Source organism: Hyla sarda, chromosome 1, assembly GCF_029499605.1.
Source record: "Hyla sarda isolate aHylSar1 chromosome 1, aHylSar1.hap1, whole genome shotgun sequence".
In the NCBI taxonomy this organism is placed as follows: domain Eukaryota; kingdom Metazoa; phylum Chordata; class Amphibia; order Anura; family Hylidae; genus Hyla; species Hyla sarda.
In genome coordinates, this window is record NC_079189.1 from 39,567,844 (window position 1) to 39,592,617 (window position 24,774).

The 24,774-nt window shown below is 42.9% G+C and overlaps 1 protein-coding gene across 7 annotated transcripts in view; it reads left to right on the forward strand.

Moving 5' to 3' along the window:
• Nucleotides 1-16,862, forward strand: part of CD8B (CD8 subunit beta) — a 36,960-nt gene extending 20,098 nt beyond the window's left edge. For 3 of the 7 annotated variants that reach the window (XM_056551559.1, XM_056551554.1, XM_056551560.1), the window contains exons 2-6: nt 2,280-2,645; nt 5,401-5,490; nt 7,032-7,124; nt 9,501-9,537; nt 15,893-16,862. In XM_056551559.1, coding sequence (XP_056407534.1) covers nt 2,381-2,645; nt 5,401-5,490; nt 7,032-7,124; nt 9,501-9,537; nt 15,893-15,905 — 498 coding nt within the window. In that variant the 5' untranslated portion in view covers nt 2,280-2,380 and the 3' untranslated portion in view covers nt 15,906-16,862. Of the gene's footprint in view, nt 1-785; nt 877-2,279; nt 2,646-5,400; nt 5,491-7,031; nt 7,125-9,500; nt 9,538-15,892 lie in introns of those variants that run through there. The other 4 variants (XM_056551556.1, XM_056551557.1, XM_056551555.1 and 1 more) reach the window with 4 other exon arrangements.
• Nucleotides 16,863-24,774: the final 7,912 nt, after the last annotated feature.

Genomic DNA, 24,774 nt, shown 5'->3' on the forward strand with positions numbered 1-24,774 from the left:
TTTTGCCCCTTTTTAAGACTGTAAAACCGAGTATAATTTGCTCTATTAAATAAAAACTTGGCTGTTCATTTTCGTAATTGGCTAAAAACCGAGCATAAATAACAAATGTCTTTTTTTTTAACTGGGTGTGAACAAGACCCATCTTTATACAGCTGAAAATAAATAAACATTGTGTGAACATGGCCTTAAAAGAATTTAGTAACTATTACTTTTTTTATCCTGTATCTGTTGGTGCTTTAATAAAGAAGTGGATTGCACGAGTTCTGTGCTGGATTCATCCTTCCTATATATATATATATATATATATATATATATATATATATATATATATCAAAGACTGATTTGTGAGTCGCTCACCCCGTGCACGCCCACCTCGCCACCTGTGCCGTAGACCGGCCGGTACCGCCTCCGGCTACTCACTTGTAGAAAAAAAGACAAGGTCTGGCACTAGGTTGCAGGTAAAAACTTCTTGCTCCTTTATTTGAAGATTCTGCAGTACAGGGTAGAAAGTCTGACGCGTTTCGCTAAAAAGCTTAATCGATACGATTAAGCTTTTTAGCGAAACGCGTCAGACTTTCTACCCTGTACTGCAGAACCTTCAAATAAAGGAACAAGAAGTTTTTACCTGCAACCTAGTGCCAGACCTTGTCTTTTTTTTCTATATATATATATATATATATATATATATATATATATATATATATATATATATATATTGTATATGAAAAGGACAGAGTTTGACATTGGAACCATTTATCTAACCCTTATCTTTTTATTTTTTTTGGACTACTGTAAAGATAGATGATAGAAAGTAAAATCCTGTAGAGATCACCATCCAAAATTGCGGTACAACAAAGTTAAACTAAGGTAAACAAGGTAAAACACATTTAAACGTTCGCACTTTTGAACTATATTTTACAGATTAGGCCGGGTTCACAAGGCTGTTTAGAGGAACTGAATACGTTCAAATGCCGACCCAGTCACTGGTCATGGTTTCAGCCGGACCATGTGGTATTAATTTATCGTGGTACTCCAGTGAAAATTATTATTATTATTATTTTTTTTTTTTTTTTTAAATCAACTGGTGCAAGAAAGTTAAACAGATTTGTGAATGACTTCTATTAAAAAAATCTTTACCCTTCCAGTACTTTTTAGCAGCTGTATGCTACAGAGGAAATTCTTTTCTTTTTGAATTTCTTTTTTGTCTTGTCCACAGTGCTCTCTGCTGACACCTGATGCCCGTATCAGGAACTGCCCAGAGGAGGAGAAAATCCCCTTAGCAAACCTATGCTGCTCTGGACAGTTCCTGACATAGATAGAAATGTCAGCACTGTGGAGAAGACAAAAAAGAAATTCAAAAAGAAAATAATTTCCTTTGTAGCATACAGCTGCTAAAAAGTACTGGAAGGGTTAAGATTTTTTAGTAGAAGTCATTTACAAATCTGTTTAAATTTCTGGCACCAGTTGATTTAAAAAAAAAAAAATGTTTTCCACCAGAGTTCCCCTTTAAGCCCCTTGGTAATGGATTCATATGTCTTCTCGAAGGTCCTCCTTGGGCCTCAGTTTTGGGTCTATGAGCTTATTGCTCATATGCCCCCAGCTAGAACTACAAGGTCATGCCAGTGCCTCGTAAGCTTAAAGAATGGGTGAATAGCTTCAACATCTAGAGGTGTCAGATATCTGCCAGTCTTAAAGGGGTACTCCGGTGGCAAACTTTTTTTTTTTTTTAAATCAACTAGTGCCAGAAAGTTAAACAGATTTGTAAATGACTTCTATAAAAAAAAAATAACTTAATCCTTCCAGTACTTATTAGCTGATGAATACTAGAGAAGGAATTCTTTTCTTTTTGGAAAACAGAGCTCTCTGCTGACATCACGAGCACAGCGCTCTCTGCTGACATCTCTTTCCATTTTCAGAACTGTCCAGAGTAGGAGAAAATCCCCATAGCAAACATATGCTGCTCTGGACAGTTCCTAAAATGGACAGAGGTGTCAGCAGAGAGCACTGTGCTCGTGATGTCAACAGAGAGCTCTGTGTTCCAAAAAGAAAATAATTTCCTCTGTAGTATTGAGCAGCTAATAAGTACTGGAAAGATTGAGATTTCTTTTAATAGAAGTCATTTACAATTCTGTTTAACTTTCTGGCACCAGTTGATTTAAAAAAAAAAAATTTAAAAAAGTTTCCCACCGGAGTACCCCTTTAATGCCAATGCCATGAGCTGCATGTGCACCATTACTTTGGCCCTGTCCTTCATGTCCTTGTCTTCTTTCTTCATACAGGGCTCAATTCATTGTCGGCAACATTAGCCCAGAATCCCACATGTGTAGACCAGTTGGTTGGTCAATCGATAACAATCTCTTGTGTTGTGAAGGGTCAATCCATGGAAAGGCTCGAGCTGTTCTGGTATAGGAAGACTGAGAAGAATGGAAGCATGGAGTTTATCATAAGCGCCAAAGGTTCAATTGGTAAAAAATTTTACGGCACAAAGATTAATCCGGGAAAGTTCACAGTAAAAAACGACGACTTGCAAAGTAAGTCTACCCTGGGCATAAAAAACCTGGGTTATTCCGACACCGGGACCTACTACTGTATGGCAGGAACATCCATGAAGTACACATTTGGAGATGGGACAATACTAACTGTGGGTGAGTGAGTCTTCTGTGGTGTATGGAGTCTGTTTAAAGCAGTGTTTCCCAACCAGGGTGCCTCCAGCTGTTGCAAATTTACAACTCCCAGCATGCCCGGACAGCATTCTGGACATTATTATGTTTTTTCTCACTTCTATGGTGGAGCATAGGCTTTTATTAGATAATAACATAGAGGTTCTTGTGTATGCCTTGTGCTTACCTGTTTTAGCTGATGTGGCAAGCATGGGATAGGCTCCATGTTGTGTGCACACAGAATCTCTGAAATGACTTGATAATGCAACTTACATTTCCCATAAATCCTCTGGCTTTGGCTGGGGCGTTTGATCACTGCAGCTGGTGATTTCTAGTGCTTGGGATCACCCAGGTCAACTCATTAGACTCCTAAGAGGGTTGGTGTCACTCTACACCAGGTGCATTTTCTTATTCACAGTGTATTTGTTAGAGAAATATTCCCATGTGTAAGAATCACCGCATTCGACTGGAACTCAGGAGGTAGTAGATCAGCAATACCCCGGTAGGCTGGAGCAGGAAATGTAGTGGATCCGCTGGACCTGTGTGGCAGATGATGCGGGCCATGCCAGGGAGCGGAGTCTAAGGTGCCGCCGGTTTTCACCAGAGCCCGCCGCAAAGCGGGATGGACTTGCTGCGGCAGGCGGAACCCAGGTCGCTACCCCTGGCACGGCTCGACCACACAGGCGGCTGAGGTGAAGCGTGGCACCAAAGGAAATAGAACGTAGTCAAGCTAGCAAGAGGTCTGGGCAGGCGGCACAGGAGTGCAGTCAGTAGGGTAGCAGAAGGTCAATAGGCAGGCGGCGAGGAACACAGTCAGGTCACGGAATGCAAGGTCTGGTACACGGCAAGGAACACAAACCTACTGCTTTCTCTTAGACGCTAGTGCAAACACAGATCCAGCAAGGGCAATAGGGAGGAGCTAGAACTTATAATAGAGGTACAGGTGGGTAACTAATTACGGGTGCACTGGCCCTTTAATTTTCAACGCTCCGGCACGCGTGCGCCCTAGGAGGCGGGGGCACGCGCGCCGGAGCTGAGGAGCAGAGACCGGTGACAGAGGTGAGAGACGGGCTGGGACTCGCATGCGGGCGCGTCCCGCCATGCGAATCCCAGCCCCGCCGGCGGCAGTCACACACGGGGAGGTGCGCTCACTGACGATATATCCTGCCTGAGCGCAGTGCATAACACCATGAGGCAAAAATTATTTGACTTATTATCACAATTGAGATGTTTAAAGGGGTACTCCCCTGGAAAACATTTTGTTTTTTAAATCAACTGGTGCTGGAATGTTAAACAGATTTGTAAATAACTTCTATTAAAAAATCTTGATCCTTCCAGTACTTATTAGCTGCTGTATGCTCCACAGGAAGTTCTTTTCTTTTTAAATTTCCTTTCTGTCTCATCACAGTGCTCTCTGCTGAAACCTCTGTCCATTTTAGGAACTGCCCGGAGCAGGAGCAAATCCCCATAGAAAACCTCTCCTGCTCCGGACAGTTCCTAAAATGGACAGAGGTGTCAGCAGAGAGCACTGTGGTCAGACAGAATGGAAATTCAAAAAGAAAGGAACTTCCTGTGGAGCAAACAACAACTGATAAGTACTGGAAGGATTAAGATTTTTTTATAGAAGTAATTTACAAATCTGTTTAACTTTCTGGCACCAGTTGATTAAAGTAAAAATGTTTTCCAGGGGAGTACCCCTTTAATAAAGTTTTGACGTCTTTAGGCTGTGTTCACACATTGAGTTTTTACTACATTTTCCACACATTTTTTTACAGAATTGTGTCTGTTTTTACAGGGATTTTCTAAAATTGCAAATTTTTACCATATTTTGCACATTTGCGGTACAATGTCTCCATTCTTGAAATGGCAATAAAAGAAAAAAAGCATCAAGAAACGCAATGTGGAAACACAGCCTTAAGGGGAGGTGTATAACTTCTGTATATCCTCAACCTATAGAGATAGCAGCAGTATACAGATAAAGTTGGAGGGGAGGTGTATAACTTCTGTATATCCTCATCCTATAGAGATAGCAGCAGTATACAGATAAAGTTGGAGGGGAGGTGTATAACTACTATATATCCTGATCCCATAGACATAGCAGCAGTATACAGATCTGGGTGGGGAGGGGTATGAGAGCCAGTAGCGGGAATCTGGTCCGTGATGATGACATCCTGTAGTTCCCAGAAAGTCAGACTCAGGACTGACATCCTGTGAGACACTTTATGCACAATAACTTTGTGATAGTTAGACTGGTGATCACATGACCGAGTGACAGTAATAAAAACACATAGATGTAGCTGTGCTGGAATAAAACAGATGGCTCTGGGGGACTAGCGATGGTGAGTGTGTGCATGATATGGGGGGGGGGGGGACCCGGAGTGCTTCTTTAAATCAATACAAATAAATACATAACACAGCAATAAAACCGCCACAGTTACGGAATGTGTGCCTGTACCATTTTTTTTTTTTTGCCAATGGAGTGACTTGGGGATCCCTCTCTGTCTTAGGGGTCAGCATTATAGGGGTCATCAGATATTTAGATATAAAATTTACAATTCAGTGTAAAGAGTGGTCTTCAAGGACCCAAAAAAACAAAAACATTTTATGCATAGTGTATGGTGGACTGAAAAGCCGCCACACAAAATTTGGTCTAAATAAAGAGGGGGTCTTCTCAAGGAGGGGTGGGTCTATTGGAGAGGTTTCACTGTATATGTAAACTGTGTCTTGTTTTATTGTGCAGTTGATTTTCTACCGACAACCGCGAAGCCAGCGACAAAGAAGCCCCCGTGTAAATGCAAGAAACAGAAAACTGCTAAGACCTCTCCGCCTGGTAAATAATAGTAATGCCGGGTGTCTCCAGCTGTTGCAAAACTACAACTCCCAGCATGGCCGGACAGCCTTTGGCTGTCCGGCCATGCTGGGAGTTGTAGTTTTGCAACAGCTGGAGACACCCTGGTTGAGAAACCCAGTAGTAATGGAATACACCTATCCTTGTCTTTATTGCCTCCCCATTCTTGGTATCCTTTCAGCACCATCTTAGTGTTTCTGGTGTTATCCCTGCCGCTAGTGCTTTTATCCCAATGCACCATCATGCAACATTGCAATAAAGGGGGATGTGTTAGGAAAATAGATCCTTTGACTATAGGGTTGTGTCTGTATTGAAACGCAGCCCCATTGACTTAAAGGGTTGCTCCGGTGAAAACCTTTTTTCTTTTAAATCAACTGGTGGTAGAAAGTTAAACATATTTGTAAATTACTTCTATTAAAAAATCTTCACCCTTCCAGTACTGATTAGCTGCTGAATGCTACAGAGGAAATTCCTTTCTTTTTGGAACACTGATGACATCACGAGCACAGTGCTCTCTGCTGACATCTCTGTCTATTTTAGCAACCGTGCATAGCAGATGTATGCTAAGGGCAGCATGGTGGCTCAGTGGTTAGCACTGCTGCCTTGCAGTGCTGGGGGCTTGGGTTCAAATCCCACTAAGGACAACAATAAATAAAGCATTATTATTATTATAATAACGTCAGCAGAGAGAACTGTGCTCGTGATGTCATCAGAGAGCTTTCCAAAAAGAAAAGAATTTCCTCTGTAGTATTCAGCAGCTAATAAGTACAGGAAGGATTAAGATTTTTTAATAGAAGTAATTTACAAATATGTTTAACTTTCTGCCACCAGTTGATTTAAAAGAAAAAAGGTTTTGGCCGGAGTACCCCTTTAAATGGGGGTGAACTGCAATACCAGGCACAGCCTATAGATAAGTGGGCGCTGTTTCTAGAAAAGAAAAAAAAACAGACTATTTATCTAAATCTGAACACCTTTAAGGTTGAAGTCATGTGGACAAGACCAATCTGGCAAGTATGGTGCCAAGAGATTAAAAAAAAACAAAAAAACAACAGGGCTGCAGTGTAAAGCATAGCTAAAATGGAGTCATTCATCATAGCTTGAAGGGGTACTCCAGTGGAAAACATTTTTTTTTTTTTTTTTAAATCAACTGGTGCCAGAGAGTTAAACAGATTTCTAAATTAATTCTATTTAAAAATCTTAATCCTTGAGCACCTAACAGCAGTAAAACATGTCTGTATAAGGCAAGAGCGTATTGCGTGAAGGAGCTCATTTGCATATTAGCAACGGGGGGGGGGGGGGGGGCTCTGTCTCATAAATGGGACCACCGATTTGACTGAGTAAAACATTGTGTATGGGATTTAGTGCGGGTGAACAAGCCGTCCGAGTCCCTTTAAGAAATGAATCGTTGCAGAATGTTGAACTAATTTCGATAAAGAAATAAAAGGGCGTCCAGAGGCGAACAATGACTTCCAAATACTCTCTTCCTGCAATGTAATTCAGAAATGCTCTTACATTATGTTTAGGTGTGAGCTGCAGCGTTGTGATCTGGGCCCCTCTGGCAGGATTGGCTCTAATGCTCCTGATAGGCCAATACTTGCTGGCCTCTCATACGTACCGTAAGTATGCTCTCTCCATAGCTATAGAATATATATATATATATATATATATATATATATATATAACTGATCACTAGTGTTTAGCACGAATATTCATAATGGGAAATTTTATCGTGAATATCGACACTTCGCGACTGCGCGAATATTTAGAATATAGTCCTATATACAGTGACCCCCCCCCCCCCCCAACCTACGATGGCCGCAACATACGATCATTTCAACATATGATGGGCTCTCAGAGACCATCGCATGTCGAAGGCAGCATCAACATACGATGCTTTTGTATGTCGGGGCCATCGCATAAACGGCTATCCGGCAGCGCAGACTGCTTCAGCTGCCACCGGATAGCCGTTTACGGTGCCCCGTGTGGTCCGCTGACGATCACTTACCTGTCCTCGGGGCTCCGGCGCGTCCTCTTCGGGATCCCCTGTATCGTCGGCGCTCTCCATGGTCGTCATCACGTCGCTGCGCACGCCGTCCTGTCATCCAATAGGAGCGGCGTGCGTAGCAACGTGATGGCGGCAACGGAGAGCGCGGATGCCGGGGACGTAGAGGCCTTACCGGAGCATCGGGGACACCTCGGGGACGCAGCGACAGCGATGGAGGGCGACATCCAGGGCAGCGGTGACGAGCGGTGACGGTCCGGAGTGGCGGGGACACGTGAGTATAACCTCCAATACCAATGGTCTTCAACCTGCAGACCTCCAGATGTTGCAAAACTACAACTCCCAGCATGCCCGGACAGCCAACGGCTGTCCGGGCATGCTGAGTGTTGTAGTTTTGCAACATCTGGAGGTCCGCAGGTTTAGACCACTGTCCTATACTTTACATTGCACGGATCCCTCAACATACGATGGTTTCAACAAACGATGGAACGGATTACCATCATATGTTGAGGGATCACTGTATTCGTAAAGACGAATATTCTTTTTTTGTTGTTGTTTTCTTCACATGCAAATTTTTATGCAAATGTTATGCAAATTTCCCATGCAAATTTCCGTTGTTTTTTTTTGCATACGCATTTTTATAGGAATTTTTATGCGCATTTTCGCATGGAAAAAAAAGTTAATGAACATAGCGAATATGCAAATTTCACGAACATAGGACGATTAATCATCAATATATTCGCGAAATATCACAAATTCAAATATGGCCCCTGCTGCTCATCACTACTGATCACATACATCTGTAAACAGTATGGAAGACCCCCATTAGGAACCTCTGGGTGCCCCTGGAGAAAGGCCTAGTTATAAGTATTACTTGTCTATGGCCCATCGGCCATGAAAACCTCCAATGTATATTACTGAAAACGGATTCTCTAAACTGCACGTAGCGCACGTAAGAAAAAAACGAGTAAAATGCCACGATCAATACATCCAGAATGACATATAGATTTTGTATACAGTGGTCCCTCAAAATACGACGGTAAACCGTTCCAAATGAACCATCGTTTGTTGAAACCATCGTATGTTGAGGGATCCGTGATATGTTAAATATAGGACGTTGTACTCACCTGTCACCGCTGCCCTGGATGTCGCCGTCCATCGCTGCCGCCGCATCCTAGGGATGTCCCCGCCGCTCCGGAACGTCTCTGTTGCCCGGGATCATCGTTCCTCATCGCCGCTATCACGTCACTACGCACGCCGCTCCTATTGGATGACGGGACGGCGTGCGCGGCGACGTGATGACGACGATGGAGAGCGGCGGCCATGCAGGGGATCCCGAAGATGACGTCCTGGAGCGGCGCGGACAGGTGAGTGACCATCACTGGAGCTTACGGGGCACCGTAAACGGTTATCCGGTGGTAGCTGAAGCAGTCTGCGCTGCGGGATAGCCGTTTATGTGATGGCCCCGACATACAAAAGCATCGTATGTTGATGCGGCCTTCAACATGCAATGGCCTCTGAGAGGCCATCATATGTTGAAATGATCGTATGTCGGGGCCATCGTAGGTCGGGGGGGGTCACTGTACATACATGGGGGAGATTTATCAAAACATGTGCAAAGGAAAAGTTGTCCAGTTGCCCATAGCAACCAATCAGATTGCTTCTTTCATTTTTCACAAGGCCTCTGCAAAATGAAAGAAGCGATCTGATTGGTTGCTATGGGCAACTGGACAACTTTTCCTCTGCACAGGTTTTGATAAATCCCCTCCGCACGATGACCACATTGTGCAATGTCTGGGGTCTTCGTACAATCTGTTAGGATCGGGGGAGTCGTCAGTATAATAATGAGTTCTTTGCAGGACTTAGGCCTCACAGCTAGGATTTTGATATTTTGATTTTTTGATATTCTGGTGTACAGCTTGGCGGTAATAATATATGTGCACCATTCTGCTTGTCTATTTATTAACACCTGTGTTGTTGTGTGTTGCAGGCGTGTACAGGAGAACACACGTGTACTTCAGAAAGTAGTAAGTGTGTCCGTGTTTGTTTGTGGTAACACCGTGTTGTGAGCTCGATCTGATAACCGCGCAGAAACCACATAAGAGCGCACGACAAACACTTTGTATACAACCTACTGCGAGACACGAACCTGATATCATCTGCTCTCTGGTATATATCAGATACATGATCCAATCCTCTTATTTCTCTGCGGTCGGGGAGAACACCCAGGAATTAAAGGGGTATTCCATTCTGTACATCGTTTCAGTTTTTTTTAGTTTGAAGGAGAATTTCAGAAGGAAAGTAGAGATGAGTGAACTTACAGTAAATTCGATTCGTCACGAACTTCTCGGCTCGGCAGTTGATGACTTTTCCTGCATAAATAAGTTCAGCTTTCAGGTGCTCCCGTGGGCTGGAAAAGGTGGATACAGTCCTAGAAGACTCTTTCCTAGGACTGTATCCACCTTTTCCAGCCCACCGGAGCACCTGAAAGCTGAACTAATTTATGCAGGATAAGTCATCAACTGCCGAGCCGAGAAGTTTGTGACGAATCGAATTTACTGTAAATTCGCTCATCTCTAAAGGAAAGGAGGAGGAAAAAAGAGCAGAGAAGCATGATCTTTAAAGGGGTACTCCGCTGCTCAGTGATTGGAACAAACTGTTCCGAACAATGGAGCAGGTGTCGGGAGCTCGCAACGTCATAGCCCCGCCTCCTCCTGACATCACGCCCGGCCCCCCTCAATGCAAGTCTATGGGAGGGGGCGTGATGGCTGTCACGCCCCCTCCCATAGACTTGCATTGAGGGGCGGGGCATGACATCATGAGTGGGCAGGGCTGCAACATCATGAGCTCCCGGAGGGGCGGGGCTATGATGTCAGGAGCTTCCTTTAACCCCTTTCAGCCTCACGAATTTCAATTCTTTGCCTTATGTCATTCTTTACATTGACACCTTTCATTTTATTATATTTTATGTTGTGAGATACCAGAAAAAGGTTCACTGTATAGTAAAAATGACAAGTTAATTTTATTCAGTGCCAAATTCATTTTTTTCTCTATTTTTTTTTATTTTACTACTTAACAAAAAAAAAAATATATATATATATATATATATAAAAATTGCTGTGCATCGTCATATCCTGACCCCCTACAACTTTTTTTTACATTTTCCTATGTGTATGTTTTATTTTATTTTATTTTTTGCACAGTGAGCTCTAGTTCATTCTGGCATATTTTGAGGTAGACTTTTTGAGATGATAAAAAACACAATTCTGGCATTGCCTATTTTTTTCTCATTTACGTAAGAGTTCACAATTCTGGGTAAATAATGTTATATTGTAATAGTTTGCACACAGCGATACCAAATATGTAAAATAAAATGTGCTTCATATACATTTATTTATGTATTTATTTAGTTAGTTACAAAATAGCAGCCCCCCCCCTTGCCATTTTGTAACTTACGAAATAAATACATAAATAAATGTATATGAAGCACATTTTATTTTACATATTTGGTATTGCTACCAATTTTAAAAACTTTTTGAACTCTTTTCACTTTTTTAGTTCTCCCAGGGGAACAAGGGAAAGCAAAGAATATTCTGATCACTTAAAGGGGTACTCCACCCCTGGACATCTTATCCCCTATCCAAAGGATAGGGGATAAGATGTCAGATCGCCACGGTCCCGCTGCTGGGGAGCCCCGGGATCCCCAATGCGGCACCGCGCTCTCATTACAGCACAGAGCGAGTTCACTCTGTGCGTAATGACGGGCGATACAGGGGACGGAGCAGCGTGACGTCATGGCTCCGCCCCTCGTGACATCACGGCCCGTCCCCTTAATGTAAGTCTATAGAAGGGGGCGTGACGACCGCCGCGCCCCCTCCCATAGACTTGTATTGAAAGGGGCGGGCCGTGACGTCATGAGGGGCGGAGCTGTGATGTAACAATGCTCCGGCCCCTGTACTGCCCATCATTACGTGCAGAGCGAACTCGCTCTGTACTGTAATGAGAGCGCGGTGCCACATTGGGGGATCCCAGGGCTCCCCAGCAGTGGGACCGCGGCGATCTGACATCTTATCCCTTATCCTTTGTCTAGGTGCGGAGTACCCCTTTAAACAGTAAACTGCAATACTGGTATTGCAGTGAATTATCTTTTCATCTCCCATTACTATATTCCTATTACATAGCACCATTGTGTAACATCTATAGCCTTGGAGACGCCCTAATTCTCAGTTGCCATACAGCTAAGTTTCCACTTGGTTTTTTTTCTGGCAGTTTTTGAGCCAAAGTCAGAAGTGAATCCATGAGGGAGGAGAAGTGTAATTCCTTCCTTTATATGTCCTATTCCTATTGAATACATTTCTGGCTTTGGCTCAAAAACTGCAGTGGCAGATTTCCAAAAACTGGCAGAAAAAAAAGTGGAAACTTAGCCTACGGGTGCATTCACACCACGATTTTGCAATACAGTTCCCGTATACGTTTTCAATATGAAAACCGCACAGAACCATATTTAAAACCATATGCATTGACTCTCCATTGAAAACCGTATGCCAAAAGATGCATCAGTTTGTGTCCGTTTTGCATCCTGTACGGTTTTGTCAGGTTTCTTTTCCCGTACCCAAAACCGTAGTCTGCTACGGTTTTTGGTCCGGGTGAAAAACTGTATTAAACAGTATACGTGGTTTTTTTTAACACGGGAGTCAATGGGAACCGTACAGAACTGTATGTGTGTACGGTTCCATCCGGTTTTCACCATACGGTTTTTGAATTTTTTTTTTTTCTTGGAATTTCAATCAAACAAGTGAAACTTTATTCAAAATGGAGTGAAACGTTAAAAACGTATACATTTTTTTCTTAAAAAACGGATTTATCCGGATATAATTTTTCAGACCGTATACGGTTTTTAACCGTATACGGGTTTAAATTTGTACACACGTTTTGATACAGTTTAGTCCGGTTTTGGGGAATCAGTTGTTCATCAAAAACCTGATACGGGAACTGTACTGCAAAAGCGTGGTGTGAATGCAGCCTACCTCTGTTTTTTTTTTTATATATGAAATTTTTTATATATGTGTTCTGTGCATTTACAAAATAAAGATTGTTACTTTTTTGCATTACTTTAGTGTCTGCTCACAGCCTTTTTTGGTATAGGTGTTGTATCTCCTATTACTACCTGAAATAGTCGATCTGACGCGGCAGTTCAGTGCACAACACGGATGCAAATTGTGCAAAAAATATCTTTACTGTGTTTTTGAAAAATAGCAGTGGCTAACTAAATGCCAAGTGTAAACACAGCCTAAAAATAGCCAAAAAGGTTTTTTAGATGCTTTGATGGTCCTTGACTTTATTATTAGGTTAATAACTACTAAATTATTAGGGCAGTCAGGAATTGTAAACACTGCCCATTCTGGACTTCATGACACAATGAATTATTATTTTGTTTTTTTCATCCCTGCCCCCTGAGAGCCGTTACTTTTATATTTTGTATCAATGCAGTTGTATTGGGGCTTGTTTAAAGGGTAATAAGTTGTATTTTTTAATGGCACCCATTTTAGATTCATATATGGGAAAAAAACAGCAATTGCCAGTTTTGTGCGTTTCTCAGTTGTTTTTTTGTTGTTTTTTTTTTTGCAGTGTTGACCATGCAGTATAAATGGCATGTGAAGTATATTCTGACAGTCAAGCAATAACACACACATACATATATATATATATATATATCCTCAAAGAAGTGGAAGCGGCACTCCAAGATCACATCAAAGTAGTGGTGTATTCACTCATCTGTGTAAGCGACGTTTCGGCTTATCAATAAAGCCTTTTTCAAGCATGATTATTGATAAGCCGAAACGTCGCTTACACAGATGAGTGAATAAACCACTACTTTGATGTGATCTTGGAGTGCCGCTTCCACTTCTTTGAGGATATTACGTTGGGGGTCGGTCTGCCCCTGAAGCTGAGCACCCAGACGGATCTAGAATCCTGTATCACGGTGCTTCTTCTTTGTTTTTCCTTTATATATATATATATATATATATATATATATATATATATATATATATATAGTTTATTGATGTTTTGCTACTTCTTCACCATTAAAGAAAATATTTATGTTACCATATTCTAATTTTTACCTTTTTTATTTTTCTGTTTGATGCTGATTGATTTAAATTTCGCTTTTTTGGGAATCTTTTTATTTATTTATTTTTTTTTAAGCACAATTTATGAAAATGTTTTCTGATGTTGCCGCATTCCAAGAGCCATGAGGTTTTTTTTTCTCTTCTATTGATGTATCCATAGGTGGGCTTGTTTTTTGTGGGACAAATCCTATTTTTTACTAGAAGAAATTCTGAAGTAGATATTAATTGTTATTTAAACGATATTAATAATAATAGATATTAGTTATTAACGTAATGAAATAGAGCAAGCAGACGTTGCTTTTTGCCTTTTTTTTTTTTACACCATTCACTGTGGGAAAAAATAAACCCAATATGTTAATATTATGACCTGGATCATTGCACCACAGCTGCGTAATAGCATAGATAATATTTGCCACCATGAGCGGGATATCCAAGTCACATGATCATGATCATAAACTGACCATAGCCATTACACATGGGCGGCCAAATATCTGCAACACTAGTGTCACCAGGGTTATGGTCAGGGCTCAAGTCCTGCTGGAACTCGTGGGAACTAAGTTCCTGCACTTTTCCACAGCAGGAACACCATTCCTATTAGTAGGAATCCTGCAGGACCAGCCCTTTAGTGGAAATCTTGGGTGAGTTCCCACACTTTCTTTCCCAGGACTTGACCCCTGGTTATGGTCATGTGACATCCATCATCATCGTGGTACTTGGCCTATCAGTGCCCATGAGCATTTAGTTAAAAACACACAGAATGCCTTTTGAAAAAAAAAAAAAAAGTGTTCTGCCCCTTCCAGGACAAGTGCCAAGGCATCAACCTGGCACCAGGACACCCCATTCCCAAATATTTTGCTTCCAGATAAAATCCACATATCCAGAACCCTGTATGAACTATGAACTCAGCCATAAAGGAAATTAACATTGTTTATTGCATCCTGTACTGCTTTGGATTCTTTCCTAGAAGCTTTTTCTGAGACATCATATAGAATAAAGTAACCACATAAGATTGCTGGCACTCGCTGTGCCATTGATACCTACCATGAGAGGGACCTGCCCTGAACCCAGAATGCAGACTTCCATGCCACACACAAAAAAAATAATAATAATTTCTTCTTTTAAAGAATAGTTGCAGATGCTGGTACAACGATCAAGGAAAAAAATCCAGGACCAAAGGCACAATCCATGTATGGACGACAAAGGATTCGATAATTAGAATCTATTTCATTTATTCGCCAGCTCAGACGCATTTCGAGACCTTGTCTCTTTCTCAATGAACAATGGCTTATGTAAACCATTGTTCATAGAGAAAGAGATGAGGTCTTGAAACGTGTCTGAGCTGGCGTATAAATGAAATAGATTTTAATTATCGAATCCTTTGTCGTCCATACACGGATTGCGCCTTTGGTCCTGGATTTTTTCCTTGGTCGTTGTACCAGCATCTGCAGTTTCCAGACCGACGTGGCTATCCATGCTCTGGATTTCCGTGTCATTTGCATCCCATGCGCTTATGGTAGTTGTGTATCTAACACAAATCAAAAAGGTGAGCAAACACTCACTCGTTGCACATCACCATTTCAACGCTGAATAAGCTTACTATCCTATGGAAAGCTCTGCTCTGCTTTTTTCCTGCACCTAGATTTAAGGAATAGTTAAAGGGGTATTCCAGGAAAAAACTTTTTTTTATATATCAACTGGCTCCAGAAAGTTAAACAGATTTGTAAATTACTTCTATTAAAAAATCTTAATCCTTTCAGTACTTATGAGCTTCTGAAGTTAAGGTTGTTCTTTTCTGTCTAAATCCTCTCTGGTGACACCTGTCTCGGGAAACACCCAGTTTAGAAGCAAATCCCCATAGCAAACCTCTTCTAAACTGGGCGTTTCCCGAGACAGGTGTCATCAGAGAAGATTTAGATAGAAAAGACCAACCTTAACTTCTGAAGCTCATAAGTACTGAAAGGATTAAGATTTTTTAATAGAAGTAATTTACAAAGCTGTTTAACTTTCTGGAGCCAGTTGATATATATAAAAAACGTTTTTTCCTGGAATACCCCTTTAAGAGGCAAAATAAGAGTCAAAATATAGTTTTGCAGGCTGTAATTTTATTTATTTATTTACAAAATGTTTCATCTGTATTTTTTATGTTTCATCCCCGTTCCATGGGGCCTTGTTCTGGCCAATGTATAAGCCCCATTAAAAACAAAAATGACATCACAAGTTGTCGGTTGATTGATTCCTTATTTCTTTCCAGCTCTCCAAAGTGAAGAACCATCAATGCTCCATGACCCTAAAGATGTATAGAAGACAATTCACACAGCACGGATGCCAGAGATGTTTATTATTTGTGTATATATATATATATGTAAATATATGGAACTTTTTGTAATTCGGAGAAGATCCACCCAACGCTTTTCTAATCTTCTCATCTTGCCAGCTATGTCTTCAGATGGACTCATGGACTTTGCAGGGCTGATACATTTTAGTATGGTAATCCTCTCACAGACACATATGCAGAACTACAACCCTTGACATTGGCAATGACAACAATGAAGACCAGGACTCAAAAACCTCCAAAAACCTTCAGATGATTGATCAGCTTCATAATTCAAGTTTGATACAGATTCCCTTAAAATATGCTTGATCTGTGCCACTGAAACCATCTACAATATTTTTCTCCAAGTGTGATGTTGTATTTGGCATCAATGCCGTTTCTTTTATTTATTTATACTTTTTTTTATAATTTGTTCTCCTAAAAAGTAAGTGTCTCCGAATTTTACTTTCATCACCAATAGGCTTCAGGAACCAGCACATGACTGTGGTTGTCCATGGCTGGCCACACCAGTAATGTCAGTATGGACAACACTAAGGGGCGTAGCTATTGGTGGTGCAAGGGTAACAGTCGCCCCTGGACCCTGGTGTCTAAAGGGGGCCCACAAGCACATCTGCCCCATAAGAGACCAGTATTATAATTGGAAAACCTGTGAAAAAAACTGAAAAAAGGAGGATAGCGCCTTGTGTATTACCCAAGACACCAGTATCCCAGCAGGGACTAAAAAAGAGATGGCTCTTCAAGATGGCCGCTCACCTGGTAGAAAATGAAACATGCATATCACCCCACAGGGGTACTAAACATCAGGAAGGAACGAACTGCCAAGCCCAAAGGTCCAATGGGAGAGGACAGAATCTTCTCCTATGTAGTAGAGAAGAAAGTGACAGAAAAAAAAGAGGAACCTTATCTGTAGGCGCTGTTCATAGTTCCAGGAATTTCAAACCAGAGTTTGTAGCAAAGTGCCTATTAGCACTATATTTATCGATATGAATTCCAATGATGCGTTTCGGAGGCTCAATCCTCCTTCATCAGATTGGCAACCTGATGAAGGAGGATTGAGCCTCCGAAACGCATCATTGGAATTCATATCAATAAATATAGTGAAAATAGGCACTTTCCTACAAACTCTGGTTTGAAATTCCTGGAACTATGAACAGCGCCTACAGATAAGGTTCCTCTGGTTTTTCCAGTATTATAATTGGCACATGAGTCTGCTGCAAACTTTGCATCGAGACCCAAAAGCTACAAGTTATACCTCTGCCAACACTAGTAGTAGAATTACAGTACTCCCATAAGATGAGGCTCAAGTAGGATACCAGCCCTTACTTGAAGAGTGCCAAATATTGTTCACGTTACAGTATGGACAACCCTTATTCACTGTGCAATGACAACTAGAAGTAGCGAGGAAAACCACTGACTAAGTGCAGGTATGGTGCACAACTTAAAAGGGTATTCCAGCCTTACAAATTAAATTTCATAGAAGGGAAAAGAGAGAATATAGTCAAAGAAATAATGGTAGCCAGCTCACCTCTCGTGTTGAATTGATTTTCGGGCACTCTTGTGATTTGGAAGCCAGGATGATGCCGAGCCGTCTCCTCGGTGCACATAGACAATGGAACCAAATGGACAATGGAAAAGAGAGAACCAAACACATCCCAAACCATCTGTTCAGTTATTCTCCATTACACCAAGTAGGACCTGAGTCAAGGTCAGGGGCGTAGCCATAGAGGGTGCAGAGGTAGCAGTTGCACAGGGGCCCTGGTGCCTAAGGGGGCTCCAAAGCCCATCTACCCCATAAGAGACCAGTATTATAATTGGCACATGGGGCTCTGATGCAAAATCGGCAACAGGACCCCATGTGAGAATTATACTACTACAAGTTGCGCCTCTGGTCAGGGTACTCCCATTCTGAAGATAAGTGTGGGTCCCAGAGGTAGGACCAACATCTGTCATTTATATCCTGCGAATATGACAGAATCGTCTAAGACGAGAGGTGTCTGTTTAAAGGGGTACTCCCGTGGAAAACTTTTTTTTTTTAATCAACTGGTGCCAGAAAGTTAAACAGATTTGTAAATCACTTCTATTAAAAAATCTTAATCCTTCCAGTACTTTTTAGGGGCTGTATACTAAAGAGAAATCCAAAAAAGAAATGCATTTCCTCTGATTTCATGATCACAGTGCTCTCTGCTGACCTCTGCTGTCCATTTTAGGAACTGTCAAGAGCAGCATATGTTTGCTATGGGGATTTTCTCCAGCTCTGGACAGTTCCTAAAATGGACAGCAGAGGTCAGCAGAGAGCACTGTGATCATGACATCAGAGGAAATGCATTTCTTTTTTGGAATTCTCTGTAGTATACAGCCCCTAAAAAGTACTGGAAGGATTAAGATTTTTTAATAGAAGTGATTTACAAATCTGTTTAACTTTCTGGCACCAGTTGATAAAAAAAAAAAGGTTTCCTCGGGAGTACCCCTTTAAGGAGAATCTGTCATCACTTTCATGCTGCCTGAACCATGAGTCATTGGACGGTTAGGGTACGTTCTCCCCACCCCTCCAGCCTTGATTGATAGAGTTCTCCCTGTAACCCAGTCTTTCCCAACCAGTGTGCCTCCTGCTGTTACAAAACTACAACTCCCCGGATGCCCGGACAGTCTTTGGCTGTCCGGGCATGCTGGGAATTGTAGTTTTGTAACAGCGGGAGTAACCCCGGTTGGGAAACACTGCTGCAACCAAACAGAGAGATATTTTAATGCAATGACTCATGGTTCGGGCAGCATGAAAATTATGACAGATTCTCTTTAAAACGTCCATTGCCTTGTACAATATTTCCTCTGGACAAGAGAAAACAGCATCACATAAATAGTAGGATACATTACAAGTAGGGGTTTTCCAAAACTGAACTACTTTAAAGGGGTACTCCGGTGGAAAACCTTTTTTTTTTTTTTTTTTAAATCAACTGGTGCCAGAAAGTTAAACAGATTTGTAAATTACTTCTATTAAAAAAATCTTAATCCTTCCAGTACTTATTTGCTGTTGAATACTACAGAGGAAATTCTTTTCTTTTTGGAACACAGAGCTCTCTGTTGACATCATGACCACAGTGCTCTCTGCTGACATCTCTGTCCATTTTAGGAACTGTCCAGAGCAGCATATGTTTGCTATGGGGATTTTCTCCTACTCTGGACAGTACTTAAAATGGACAGAGATGTCAGCAGAGAGCACTGTGGCCATGATGTCAGCAGAGAGTTCTGTGTTCCAAAAAGAAAAGAATTTCCTCTGTAGTATTCAGCAGCTAATAAGTACTGGAAGGATTAAGATTTTTTTTTTAAAGAAGTAATTTACAAATCTGTTTAACTTTCTGGCACCAGTTGATAAAAAAAAAAAAAAGTTTCCACCGGAGTACCCCTTTAATGAATAAGTATATCAGAATTGTTAAATGTAACATTGGGAGACACTTTCAACATTTTAAAAAAATCTCAAGTTAAAGTGGTACTCCGCCCCTAGACATTTTATCCCCTATCCAAAGGATAGGGGATAAAATGTTAGATCGCCACCGTCCCGCTGCTGGGGAGTCCCGGGATCCCCGCTGCGGCACTGCGCTATCATTACAGCACAGAGCGAGTTTGCTCTGTGCGTAATGACGGGCGATACAGGGGACGGAGCAGCGTGACGTCATGGCCCCGCCCCTCATGACATCACGGCCCGTCCCCTTAATGCAAGTCTATGGCAGGGGGCGTGACGACCGCCGCGCCCCCTCCCATAGACTTGTATTGAAAGGGGCGGTACGTGACATCACGAGGGGCGGAGCCGTGACGTAACGATGCTCTGGCCCCTGTATCGCCCGTCATTACGTGCAGAGCGAACTCGCCCTGTGCTGTAATGATGGCGCAGTGCCGCAGCGGGGATCCCCGGGGTCCCCAGCAGCAGGACCGTGGCGATCTAACATCTTATCCCCTATCCGTTGGATAGGGGATAAGATGTCTAGGGGCGGAGTACCCCTTTAAGTTTCTGCAAGAATAGTTCCTCATAAACACTCAGTTCTGTTAATCATTTACAGACCAACGATATAAAACGATATTGTATATTCGCTACTATGGCTTTTATTTAAAGTAAATACAAAATAAAATGATACATCCAAATGTTTTCTTTATCAATGTAGTGTTTATATCTTTTCGCGCACAACTCATGGAGAGGATGTCTCTGCATAGCAAGATTAAAGGGGTACTCCGCGCCTAGACATTTTATCCCCTATCCAAAGGACAGGGGATAAGATGTCTGATTGCGGGGGTCCCGCCGCTGGGACCGCCACTATCTCTGTGCAGCACCCAACGTTCATTTAGAAGGCTGGGTGCTGGCGGCGGGGGTCGTGATGTCATGGCCACGCCCCTTGTGACGTCACACCACACCCCCTCAATGCAAGTCTATGGGAGACCATAGACTTGCATTGAGGGAGCGTGGCTGTGACATCACGACCTCCACCGCCTGTACCCAGCGTTTGGAACAAAATGTTCCGAACACTGGGGCAGTGGAGTACCCCTTTAAAGCAAGTTCATCTTCTAGATCTTTCCCTGGGTATCAGAAGATATCTTTGAAGGTCCATAACCTATAATGTCCTATAATGCCATAGCTTAGATCAATTGATCTCGGGCGGCTATGGTCCTCATCTTGCCCCCTCCCATAGACATGAATGGAGGAGGCGTGACATCAGGACCACAGCCACCCAAGGCCGATACATAAATGTTCAGAACGCCAGGGTGCCGGCTCCGAGATCGCAGGGATCCCAGCGGCCGGACCACCGCGATCAGACATCTTATCCCCTATCTTTTGAATGGGGGATAAGATGTCTAGGGGGCGGATTACCTCTTTAAAGGGGTACTCCGGTGGAAAACTTTTTTTTTTTTTAAATCAACTGGTACCAGAAAGTTATTATTTTCTTTTTGGAACACAGAGCTCTCTGCTGACATCATGACCACAGTGCTCTCTGCTGACATCTCTGTCCATTTTAGGAACTGTACAGAGCGGCAGATGTTTTCTATGGGGGTTTTCTTCTACTCTGGACAGTTCTTAAAATGGACAGAGATGTCAGCAGAGAGCACTGTGCTCATGATGTCAGCAGAGAGCTCTGTGTTCCAAAAAGAAAAGAATTTCCTCTGTAGTATTCAGCAGCTAATAAGTACTGGAAGGATTAAGAATGTTTAATAGAAGTAATATACAAATCTGTTTAACTTTCTGGCACCAGTTCATTTAAAAAAAAAAAAAAAAAAAGTTTGCCACCGGAGTACCCCTTTAGGGATTTCCATAACCTAGAACCTCAGAGCTAAGTAATTTCACTTGAGCAGGACTTTTTGGGAGGTAATGCAAGAAAAAAAGAAAAAGAAACTATTCTGCCATGTAGTTTTTGTAGTTTTTGTTTTTTTTTAACACAGTTTATTCTGCAGTATATGGGGATATCAAATAGATAGATAGATAGACATATAGATAGATAGATAGATAGATAGATAGATAAATAGATAGATAGATAGATAGATAAATAGATAGATAGATATGAGATAGATAGATAGATAGATAGATAAATAGATAGATAGATAGATAGATAGATAGATAGATAGATAGATAAATAGATAGATAGATAGATAAATAGATAGGGTCCCGATCCTAGCAAACAGCAGCGGTGTCATCAGGAAGACTTTTTCATCAGCAAATGCTGTTATGCAATTGCAAACTGGATTTTTTGGGGGACAAAAACTGCCAATAAAATGTTTAAAAAAATAGACTTTTTTCAGCCATATATAGACTTTGTTCACACATATTTTTTGAGGCTCATTAGGACCTGTGGACTCCCGACATTATGATTTTTTAATACCCCCTAAAAGATTAGGCTGCCCTGTTCCCTGGGGTGTTTTTATCTTATTTCTAAAATATAAAAGTTTGTGTACCCCATCTGACTGTCAGTGAGGGGGGTGCAGGAGCCGGCTGTGTGATCTCAGGCAGAAGGATTGTATAAGCTCTCTATCATACCATCCTGCAAGGGTAGGGGATGATGGGGTAGTAGTACCTGCTTATTCTCTTCGATCCCTCATGTTTTTTCAGCTTCCCAGAGATGAGTGAGTACAGCACAGAATGTACCAAATATGAGCTCTGTACTGCCAGGACTAGAGATGAGCGAACTTACAGTAAATTCGATTTGTCACGAACTTCTCGGCTCGGCAGTTGATGACTTTTCCTGCATAAATTAGTTCAGCTTTCCGGTGGGCTGGGAAAGGTGGATACAGTCCTAGGAAAGAGTCTCCTAGGACTGTATCCACCTTTTCCAGCCCACCGGAGCATCTGAAAGCTGAACTAATTTATGCAGGATAATTCATCAACTGCCGAGCCGAGAAGTTCGTGACGAATCGAATTTACTGTAAGTTCACTCATCTCTAGCCAGGACCTTTACACCACAAATTATTCTCAGGTCCAGGCAATACAGAGATCACATTGTGTACATTCCAGTGCACAGCTTTTGCCCCTGTTCTACACACTTGCAAGGACCTGCAGCCTTTACTCTATAAGCCTCTTTAAAGGGGAACTACCGTGCTGACAACTTATCCCCTATCTAAAGGATAGGGGATAAGATGCCTGATCAAGCGGGGTCCCCCGTGATCTCGCACGCAGCACCCGGCTCTCATCAGGCCCCGGAGCGAACTTCCACTCCGGGTCTGATGACTGCCGATCACGGCGGGAAGTCAAGGCTCCGCCCCTCAATGTAAGTCTATGGCAGAGACTGCCATAGACTTGCATTGAGGGGCGGAGCGTGACGTCACAAGGGGGCGGAGCTGTGACGTCACAATCACCGGCCCCGTCATCAGACCCGGAGCGGATGGGGCCTGATGAGAGCGGGGTGCTGCGGCGGGACCCCGCTCGATCAGGCAACTTATCCCCTATCCTTTAGATGGGAGATAAGTTGTCAGCACGGTAGTACCCCTTTAAGCACAGGACTGTGAGCCGGTGATTTAAATTCACTGGGTCGTGACACGCCTCCTCCCTGACTCTCTGGGTACGTTCAGACAAGCGGATTTACAGCGCATATTTCACTGCGGATCCGCCGCTGAAGGACCACTGTATGCTGCCTTTACATGTGCCTGCTCGGAGCGGCAATACGCCGCTACAAGCAGACACACTGCGATGTGCGAGTCGCTGTGCGCATGCGCATGATACTCCCACATCACAGCAGCTTTCACCCTAGCTCAGAGCAGGGGGAGCTGCCACGATGTGTGCGAGTACTACGTACGTGCATGCCCAGTGACGCACACATCACTGCAGTGTGTCTGCACGTAGCAGCGTATTGCGGCTCCGAGCAGGCACATGTAAAGGCAGCATACAGAGGTCCTTAGGCGGCGGATCCGCAGCGTAAAATATGCTGTAAATTCGCTCATCTGAACGTACCCTTACAGGCGGATTTATTTGTTGGTTTCCCGCTGCGTATTTGAAAGGGGGCGGGCTCTTCTCGGCTGTCCGCAGCAGATTTTCCGCGGCGGAATTTACGCTGCCGAAAATCCGCCGCAGACCCTACTGACTTCAATGGGGCTTGCGGCGGATTTTCGGCAGCGTAAATTCCGCCACGGAAAATCTGCTGTGGACAGCCGAGAAGAGCCCGCCCACTTTCAAATGCACAGCGGGAAATCCGCAGATAAATCCGCCCGTGTGAACGTACCCCAAGGGTACGTTCACACTGCATAATTCCCTCAGAATTCCAGGAGCCGAATTCTGCGAGTGGAACACAGTGAACATTAGCATCAGTGTGAACAGGTCTTCCGCGAGACCCACCACTGAAATTGTTTCGTTTAAAGGGGTACTCCGCTGCTCAGCATTTGTAACAAACTGTGCCGTACGCTGGAGCCGATGCCGGGAGCTCTTGATGTCATAGCCCCGCCCCCTCATGATGTCACCCCCTGCCCCCCTCAATGCATGTCTATGGGAGGGGGCGTGACGGCCGTCACGCCCCCTCCCATAGACTTGCATTGAGGGGGGGGTTGTGACATCACAAGGGGGCGGGGCTATGACATCATGAGCTCCCGGCGCCAGCTACAGAATTCGGAACAGTTTGTTCCAAACGCTGAGTACCCCTTTAAAGAGAGAACATTGCGCAGATGTCCATGAGCACTGCATAGCCTCCAATGGTGACGGCGCAGTGCCGCGCTGTCCTACCGCCGAAATGTTTTCGGCGGCGGCCTCCAGATGGAATTCCGCAGTGTGAACATACCCTTACACCTTGCTTGCCTACTAGAGCTTTGGTCCCAACAAATTCTAAAACACAAACACAAAATAAAATTAAAAAATCTGCCTTAAAAACTGCATTTTTTTGCTTTTGGTTTGTTTGTTTTTTCCCCAGCTGTTTATGGCTCAAAAAAGAATGTGGAAACATAGAACACATGTGATTTACCAGAAGATTTACCATCGGACTCCGCAGAACTCAATAATCAAATAATGGCCCAATATACTGTGTCTGTATTCTGAATTTCACTCCCTCCTTGGGTGATGCCTTGTGCGGTTTCTTCTGTGGGCCCCCGCCACCTATGGAATTACGTAGAGTAAACATATGTCATATAATGGGAAATAACCATACAGAGCATAATTATAAGTGCTAAATAATAGTAGCATACATTAGCCAAATAAGGCTGGGTTCACACCACGCTTTTGCAATACAGTTCCCGTATCCGATTTTTGATAAAAAAAAACGTATTCCCCAACTGTATCAAAACATGTGTACAAATTTTCATCCATATGTGGTTTGAAAAATTATGTCCGGTTGCATCGGTTTTCAACT